Source organism: Hermetia illucens, chromosome 1 (assembly GCF_905115235.1).
Source record: "Hermetia illucens chromosome 1, iHerIll2.2.curated.20191125, whole genome shotgun sequence".
NCBI lineage: Eukaryota > Metazoa > Arthropoda > Insecta > Diptera > Stratiomyidae > Hermetia > Hermetia illucens.
In genome coordinates, this window is record NC_051849.1 from 41,491,102 (window position 1) to 41,500,933 (window position 9,832).

The window sequence follows — 9,832 nt, forward strand, 5'->3', positions numbered from 1 at the left end:
TAACGGGTGGAATCCAAACACTTCCCCACGAATGTGATGCTCAACTAATCTATCCTGACATTTCAGTGAGAGTGATGTTGAACTGAATTATCAATTATATTCCCAGACTGCCCGAACCTTCCGAGAAAAGGAAGGCATGTAGCTCAGAGAAAGAAATCCTAGGTTCCAATTAACTCTATGCCCTCCTGCAGCAACGCCATGCCAGATGGTTAAAGGGTAGTATAGATCTCAGGGTGAAACGTGGATTGGTACCCACGATAGAGCATAAAACCTGGGAAATGCCTACGGAACCAACATCAATAGCTCTACTACCAAACCCTATCTCCACCTCCACGTGGTGACTGCTGGAAGCTGTTTCTTAACGAAAAGCGGAGCTGTGTCTCCCGCCCCTAAAACCGGGACAAATTGTATCATATGTTGGGTAACGCTGACAACCCTACATGGAAAACTGACGTTACGAAGCCTCAAAAGGTGCCTCGGACTGAACTTCGCGAAGACAAGCCCGGCAACGTAAACATACTAACGACTTACGCAGTTTCTCATGGAACGGACGTGCTCTGTACAGATCGAATGCTGCCCAGCAGCTAGCGACACCCAGTTCCAATACAAGCTAATCTAACAGCGGTACAAGAGATACGCTGGACACGGACCGATATCCTGGAGAAGAGTCACAACACCATATTGTCACAGGGGCCGAGACAGAAATCAAAGTCTTTAACTGATTTACAAGAATTGTTTATTTCACGTTTTTAAACACGGAACATATTGTGGTCCATATCGGTCGGCGTCTCGAACTCGACTCTTTTGCTACCCATCGTTGTCGCAATTGCTCGTTTGTGACAGTTCGGCCACTCCTGACAAATCGGACTCCTGGCCGGGCACGTTCCCCGGGTCTTCTTCGTTGTCGCTCCCATCGGTATCGTTGTCGAGGAAAGGTGCAGCTGTGCACCACGGTTTAAGATGTTCGGCGTGGAACACCGAATTAAAGCGCCTTTGTCGACGTTGGAGACCTTCGATATCTTCAACGACGTATCGGTCGAACCTTAAGACTTTCGAAATTACATACGGCCCTCGATATCGCGGCTCCAGCTTTCGAGAAAACCCCGTCGAAGGAGCAACGTTGGTAATCACGACCAGATCACCCTCCTGATATTGAGAAGGCTTCTTGCGCTGCCTATCGAATCGCTGCTTCCATTTTGCCTGCTCGGTTTCAATCGCTTTAGTTGCCCTTTCCCGTCGGATATCGATACTTTCTTGTGAATCGTTCGCTTCATCGTGGATGGCTTGTACGAGACGGTTATGAACAACGTCCCGCAATCGAAAATTGAATATGAGATCGTTCGGACTATATTTGGTCGTTGCATTTGTATTGCTGTTCAAAGTCCACTGGATGTCGCGGATAGCTGTGTCCCAATCTGAATCGCTTACACAGCTGGCTCGAAGACATTTGCAAACCGTTTGATTAATTCTTTCAATTGAGCCGTTAGCTCGAGGTGTTCGAACAGCTGTTTGAATGTGTTGGATCCCGTTTAATTTACAGTATTCGGCAAAGTTGTGAGAAGTGAAAGCCGTGCCTCGATCGGTAACGGCAATAGCTGGTAGCCCAAAATACGAAGTCAATTCATTCAACGCTCGTATTACTGGCTGGGTGTTTACGCTACGGACGGCTTTTAAGACTGTAAATTTAGTAAAAGGATCGGTGATCCCCAGGATATATTGATTTCCTCGTGACGTCTTCGGCAGTGGTCCTACATGATCCAGGTGCAATCGCATGAAGGGAATAGGTTTCACAGTGTCGATGTATAGCTAACCTTCGGCCTTCCCTGTCACCGTCTTATTGTACACGCATTCCATGCATGCTGATATATATGATTTGACATATTTTCTCATTTTCGGGAACCAAAAATCTTTCCTCAATCGATCTAAAGTTTTCTCCGCAACAAAGTGTCCCATGTCATCGTGGTACGTACGCACTACTCTCCATCGCATTGCCGTCGGTACAACGAATCTCAACTGATCGTCAACTTTGCGGTACAAACGGTTATTTTTGTAAACGTATTCGCGTCGAATCTGTGTCGCTTGTTCAGAGCTCATTCCTTGAAGAACTTTGACAATATTTGCTAACTTCATATCCTGCAGCTGGATGGTCGTCAAGAAATCGTGTTCATCGAGTTCCACCTTAAGGACGAGGTCTGTCTTGGTTGGGTTTGGAGGCTCTACGGGTGCTCTGCTCAGAGCGTCTACATGTCGCATGCGGTTAGCACTTCGATGGATGTATTCACAATCGAATTCCTGAAGACGTAGCCACCATCTAGCAATGTGAGGATGTAACGGCGTTTTATTTTTCGTGTTGCAGCACAATCAGTAATGACACGAAACCTCTTTCCGATCAAAAACATTCTGAACCGTTCCAGGCTGTCGACTATGGCTAGAACCTCTAGGTCATGACTGTGATATTTCGCTTCGGTCTCCGAGCACTTCCGACTGAAGTACATGACAGGTTTTAACCCGTTGTCGCTCTCTTGAAGTAACACTCCAGCAATTCCATTCGAACTCGCGTCCGTGTGGACTTCGTGCTGTCGCTTGACGTCGTAGATCTCTAAAATCGGTGGATGATAAAGAGCTCTTCGTAAAGTATCGAATGCTTCCTGTTCAAGAAATGTCCATGTAAATGGTTCCGCATCCTTCGTTTTCAGCAATCGAGTTAACGGTAAAGCTGTCTGAGCATATCCTTGAACGAATCGTCGAAAGAAACTAGTTAGTCCAAGAAACCGTCGAACCTCGGTTCGATTACTAGGTGTTGGGAATTTCTGGATTGCATCGGTTTTCACTTCACCGGGTAGAAGACCTTCCTTAGTGATTCGATGTCCCAAAAAGGATACTTCGGTCGCTAAAAATGTACATTTCTTTATATTTAATGTCATACCGATTTCCGCTAATATTCCTAAGAACTCATCCAACGTTTCCAAGCCTTCTTTGATATTTTTGCTCGGTATGATGATTTTGTCAACATAAGATACTACTCGTCGTTTCATTCTCGATGTGATTTTTCGGATTTCTCTTTGGAATTTGAATGGAGCGTTGGTCAATCCAAATGGAGCTACGTTGAATTCATATTGGCCTATATGAGTGGCGAAAGCCGTATACTTTTTCGATGATTCGGCAATCGGGATTTGGTAATATCCTGAAATGAAATCCAGCGTAGTAAAGAAGGAATTTCCGGCCAATTGTGCCACTTACTCTTCCACACTGGGAACTGGGAATGGTTCCTTCACTGTAATCGCGTTTAATGCTCGATAATCGATACAAAGCCGGTCTGTACCATCTGATTTCGCGACCAGTATGACCGGAGATGAATATTCCGACTCGCTCGGTCGCATTATTCCAGCTTTCAGTAGCTCGTCGATCATTTCTTCCACTTTCAATCGCCTCGGGAACGGAATCTTGTAAGGCTGTCGACTGACTGGTTTGCTGGTTGTAACACGGATTTCCATTTCGGTGGAATTTGAACGACCGATCGTTGATAAATTAGTAGAAAAACACTTATGCCATTTTTCCAATACTTCAGACAGTTGTTCTTTATCGATTGATGATATTGGTCCGGTTCGTATGTTCTCGAATTCCGATTTCATTTTAAATTCACGACCACGAATTGTGCAGCACCTACCTTCTTGCAGTAGAATATCGGTTCCAATGAGTATCGGCTTATCCATCTGCTCGTCGTCCACTATATACAAAACTCCCTCCAGTATCACGTCGTCAATTCTGATTGTTGCAATTATTTTCTTATTGCAAAGGTATACAGCTCCACCGAACCCTTTAAGTTGTTGTGCTGGCTCTAATTGTTTAATCTGTCCAATTCGTTGAGCCTCAGACTGTCTGATCAAAGAACAGCTACTTGCTGAGTCCACAATACACTCAAATTCATCGTCGCCTATTTCCACTGTCTTCGTTAGCAATTTGTTGTCTGTGTGTTGTGCTATACGATTTATTGTCTCTCGGCGGTTGGCTTCTGTTCGCGCGGCTGTCGGGCAGTCATTCTGCGCATGGCCAGTTCTATTGCATTTCACGCATCGTGGTCTTCGTTGCGGCTTCGGACAGTTCAACGACAAATGCCCTCTTTCGAAACAATTGTAACATAGCCTCGAGTTTTGATTTGCAGCATTCAGCAGCGGCGGCGATCGAAGTATATTCGTTCGTTCACCCCGAACGCTATTGGAACTATCGTTCGTTCCCGGATCGTTCGCTACAAATCGTCGTATGGCCACTAGCATTTCGCTCGGCGTGTTGAAATGCATCGTGGCTATGGCAGTTTGTAATGGTTTCATACAAAGCCCTCGTCGTATGTAATACACGATCGTTTCGTCGTCAAGCTTCGCCCGTCGTCCCATTGCGCAGACGCGGAAAAAATATTCTTCGGTTGTTTCGTTGTGTGCGCGACGGCTGCTATCGAGCCGCTGTCGCATATCTTCTGTCGTAAATCGACTGGGGAAATCTGCAATTAGCGCTTTGGAGAATTCTTCCCACGTTGCAAACGTCGTTTGCAATCCGTCAATCCATCGTTTCGCCGGGCCTTTCAACTTAGCCTGAGCGGCAAACTGAACGAGGTATTCCTCCCAGTGATATACCTGAGCCAATTTTTCAATTCGGTCGATGAATTGTTCGGCTGATGGGGACACATCGTCAAGCGGGTCAAATGTTGGTAGAATCCCGATAACATCTCGTGGTTGAAATACGTATTCCGCGGTCGGTTGACGAGTTGACGTCATCGTCTCGTTGCGCCGTCGTAGTGTCGGCTCGATATCGCCGAAAGCCGTTGAATGAGTCGGTGCGGTAATATTGAATGGTGTGCGTTGATGATGGGCTTCGGCAATAGCATCGTCGTCCTGGGGTAGGACAGCTGATGGAACGGATGGAACAGGTGGTAAGGGTGGTACACCGACTTGGCCATTTTTAATGGCCGCCATTATTGACGCCACATTTTCCACCAAAGCGGAAACCGTCTGTCGAAGGTCGTCGTCATTGTCCTCGATTTCGTTGTCGGACAATTCGATTTCATCGCTACCTTCACTGTCGATCAACCGCTTCACTAAATCCGGTTTTCGCCCGGCCGATCTCAACTCCCGGTCGCGCAGCAACTTCCGTAATACCGGGCACGTTAAATCTGCGATTGGGAATTTTTGTCGCGGCATTTTGCATTCACCGAAACCGAAAAGGAAAATCCCACTTCTGATCTGTCACAGGAGCCGAGACAGAAATCAAAGTCTTTAACTGATTTACAAGAATTGTTTATTTCACGTTTTTAAACACGGAACATATTGTGGTCCATATCGGTCGGCGTCTCGAACTCGACTCTTTTGCTACCCATCGTTATCGCGATTGCTCGTTTGTGACAATATATTATAGTGGCCATCCAGTGAACCATGTGCTCGGAGTAGGTTTCTTAGTCAACCAAAAATTGAAACCTGCTGTTATCGGCTTTGAAAACATAACCGAAAGCTATGCACTCTGCGCTTGCGATCCAAATTTAGAAACATTGAAGGCCCTACAGAGGAGGCTGCAGAATCGGAGAAGAACACCTTCTACGAGGCAGTAGAAACAACCCTCGAAATTTGTCCCAAGTATGATATCAAAATCATACTTAAAAATTTTAGCAACTAAGTAGGGACGGAGCCCGTATTCAGGTGATACCTCGGCTCGCAGAGCTTACATAAAAACACAAATGATAAAGGACTGCGGATTATTCAATTAGCAGTTTCGCACGTAATAGTTCTCGGTAGTGCCTGGTTTGCGCAAAAAGCGGTCTACAAACAAACAAAATTGAACACCGCCACTTTTCAGCCTTGATGAATGTCAGAACATACGGGAGGCCAATATAGACTCGGATCACTCCCTCATTGGCATGATGCTCCAGGCCCGAATAACAACACCACCTAGAATCCCAATCAGATAACAGTTAACACCGTCATCCACAACATAGTCCTTCGTATCACCTATAAAGAGGACATGTCGCAATAACCCCAGTCAACAGAGGTCCTGAAGACTAAGCATCGGGAAATGATCTTCACAACCACCTGAAGAACGTTATCATAAATGGGGTCACAAACATACCTGGCTCCAGTGGGAAAAAATTTGGAACGGTTGATTCGACGATGAATGTAAGCTAGCAGCGCAACGAAAGAATGGTGCATACCGAGTAATATTGAATCTCAAAAGTGCACATACTTATCACGAACCCCGTCGAGCGAAGTAGCGAGTTGCCAAACACGAAAAGGAAACCTCGGAGAACCAACAAATCTGCGAACTTGAAAAGTACAGGGAGCAACCGGGCCAGGGCGCAAGTTTTACCAACAAGTCAGCAGGATGAGGCCTTATACACCTCGATGATCATCCTGCCGAGATAAAGAGGGAAATCTAATTTCTGACAAAATGGGCATATTGGTGAACTACTCAACAACCAGAACATTGGCGAGTTGGAGGTTACGCCAACTAAAGACGACGGACAAATGCTACCACCTCCAAGTAAAGAAAAATCGGTTTAAAAATCATAAGTCGCCAGATGGAAATCCAGCCAAACTGGTTAAATATGGAGGCAATCAATTACATCAAGCCATTCATCAACTTATGCTTAAGATATGGGACGACGAGGTATTACCTGTCCCATATATAAAAAGGAATCACGCAGTGCAGCAAGTATAGAGGTATCTCGTTGCTAAGTATCATCTACAAAATATTCTCCGCCATCTTGGTAGGTTATATAGCCCCATACGCCCAGAATATTATCAGCCCATACGTAAAAGACTTCACTCCAGGCAAATCAGCAACAGATCAAATCTTCTCTCTGCGGCAAGCGATGGAAAAACTATGAAAATATGGCCATCAATTTGCACCATCTTTAATTTTAAGAGCACAGCCAGGGTAAAACTGTACACGCCATGAGAGAATTCAGTTTCCCTACGAAATTGGTAAGATAAAAGCAACGGGATCACTGTCGAGACCATTCGACATCAACAACGGTCTACGACAAAGAGATGCCCTATCGTGCACCTTTTTTAACCTGGTCCTGGATCGGTGATCCTGAGGTAAATGCGAGGGGTACGATCCTCTTTAATTTCACCCAACTAATAGCCTATGCTGAAGATATCAACATCATGGGAAGAACAACGCGACACGTACAAATTGCTTTCATCCAGATCGAGCAGTAGGCACGAGCTCTTGGGCTCCACATCAATGAAGGCAAGGCGAAATATATGAAGGCGACGTGAACATGAAAACCAAGCAACCAATAACATCACACCGCACTGGTCAAACGAGAACAATAAAAATAGGAGACTACAACTTTGAGACCCTTGTTAATTTCTTCAATTTAGGGTCGAAAATCAAAACCGATAGCAACTACGATGATGAAAACCACGCATGGCTGTTGGCAGCAAAAAGAGCCTATTTCAGCTTACAGAAACTGTTCCGCTCGCTTTTAGGAAGATCGAATTGGTTGACCCCGGCGCAAAACCGGGATGTCTGGAGTTGGAGAGGCAGGCCTAGAGCGAATATCGGTTGTTGCGCCGTTGATGATGATGATGCCAGGTAATTTGGAAGGCTTAAAAGATAATAAGCAGTTCTCACCTTTTCACTGGTAACCACTGTTCTCACTCAGTTCTAGTGTTGAACGGTTTGCAGAAACCGCTCCCATTTCCATCACCTGTTCTCTCTCACAAGACAATCTGTACTAACTCAACGCTGGAGTTTGTGAAAGTTCCATTCTGTTTTCTAAGAGAATCGAACTAAGCCGGCCCATCCCTTGCATAGCCTTAAAGTCTCTCTTTCGATTTCCACTTGCTCACACTATGTTCTAAAGGAATCCATGCTAGAATTTTCTGAAGTTTACCAAGTCTTCACGCTTTTACAGGTCAAGACCTCTGGTCAATTTTCTGAGTGTTTGCAATCCTCGGTTTCACCACGGAACTGTTTTGCCGCTTTTATCTCTGGTAATAAGATCAAGAGTTTTGAGTCACAAAGGGAGTTGTATTTCGTTGCCAATAAGCCCACTCAACATTACCTAGTCTGTTTTCCTAGGATCCCATCTTTGTATTACAATCTGTTCTCCCATAATAGTCAAACTAAATTCTAAGTAACAACGGCCTGATAGTGAGACTGCATCTAGCGCCAGCCAGTCCCTTGTCACTCTAATATTTTTGAAATAGAAATTGCTAAATCAATTTATTCATTCATTCATTCATTCGTCCGCAGTCCTTCCTTGATGTATGCCGTATTGCCATTTCTGATGAACACGTCCAAGGATAACTGGCTTGTGTGTCGACAAAGTTCTTTTTTCGTAATACTATCAAGCCAGCATATCCCGAAAACACGCCGGAGATTATGAAACACTCGGCACAGCATACTTCACACTCGGCGGGCTATTCCAGTATAATCAGCACAGGAGGATCCGAAGCGGAAATCAGTCTACTCAGTCTCTCAAGATGTACGTTGATGCATTCCAACATTATTTCAGCTACTACCTTTGCGACGGCATGGAACACGCAATACCCCTGCAATTATTACACCCAAAGCAGGTGTCCTTTTTCGTAATCTTAACTATCATCACTTTCATCCACTATTTGGAAAGTTCTTGGATTCCCAACTCCGCTGAAACTGAAACGGTGATGATTAATTGTGCGGAGAAATAGTCACGCCCAGTAATTTTACTTCTTTGGAGTGCATTGATCGCCGAAGTGATTACTCTTCTTCAACCAGAAGCGGAACTAGACTGGATGTGATACGTTTGAGAACCGTGGTGAAGTGGTCCTTCCACCTCCTCAACTCTTCATAATCGCAACTCTTCAATGAGCATTTGACTATTAACGTTTATGGTTTGATTCTGAAATCATTATTATTTGCGATATCTTCGGCTTCCCTAACCAACGCAATAATAAATTTCCTTTTCTCACGGCGCACATTACGTTACACCAACACGCGCAGCAGCCATTAGAGCCTTTAATCTGCGAATTAATGTCCATGAATATTCTCAGACGGATGATTCAAGGTATCTGCCTTCCGATCAGCAATACAGCTCCCCAACATCCAGAAATCGAGTGGTCAACCTGCTTACTTGTACGGTATCGGCTAGTTGAAACCCAACTAATATTATACACACGACACAGCCAACCACAAACTTCCACCATTATCGTTACACTAACCAAGACCAGATCTGCCAATCATATGTTCCAGCCAGGTGTTGCCAGTGCCTATTTTGAATAGATCGGTTTCCACAGACTGATATTTAACCATCACTTCATCAGATCTCTTTTCTCCAGTTTTTCTTGGTAAAGACTATTTCACATTTTCTGGAAGAGTTAGGCACCAGTGCAAGGAGCATACTGGCCGTAGTCGGGGTTCCAATTTTTCTCATTATGGGAGTTGTTGTACACCCCTTTCTCACTGATCGTGCCTAGACACTAAGTGCGACTTTCCACTGAAGTCAAGAGCATGCTTTCACGGATTTCTCCGTCGGGACATGAACCTGGTGAAGTTTCTAAAATCGGTGCTACGGCCATGCGTTAATTAATCAAACTTGCGAGTTAATTCGAAGTCTATGTTTAGGACACTCTTCGTGTAGAAGTGAACTACCACAGGCTACCCCACAACAAGGTGGTGTCCGAAGCGAACTTTTGCAGTCAATATGCTGCCTGATACTAGTTCGATGACGGGTCTAGCAAATATTGTAAGAATTAGCCCAACACCGAAGCGACGCTTACTTCCGGCAGAAAACTTCTCGAGCAAACCCATACGTGTGCCCTTATTAAAAGTCAGACATTCTTATGAGTTTTCAATTTTA

General features: G+C 44.8%; 1 protein-coding gene across 1 annotated transcript; it reads right to left on the bottom strand.

The window, feature by feature from the left end:
• Window positions 1-2,240: 2,240 nt before the first annotated feature.
• LOC119647195 lies at window positions 2,241-5,192 on the bottom strand. The gene is made up of 2 exons (XM_038048006.1): window positions 3,251-5,192; window positions 2,241-3,184 (listed from the first exon to the last, which is right to left on the bottom strand). Exons 1-2 carry the CDS (start codon window positions 5,190-5,192, stop codon window positions 2,241-2,243), a joined length of 2,886 nt encoding a protein of 961 aa, XP_037903934.1.
• Window positions 5,193-9,832: the final 4,640 nt, after the last annotated feature.

Coding starts and splice junctions, on each gene's coding strand:
- LOC119647195 (XM_038048006.1), bottom strand. CDS start 5,192: ATGCCGCGACAAAAATTCCCAATCGCAGATTTAACGTGCCCGGTATTA. Junction 3,185..3,250: donor GGAACCATTCCCAGTTCCCA/GTGTGGAAGAGT, acceptor ATTTCATTTCAG/GATATTACCAAATCCCGATT.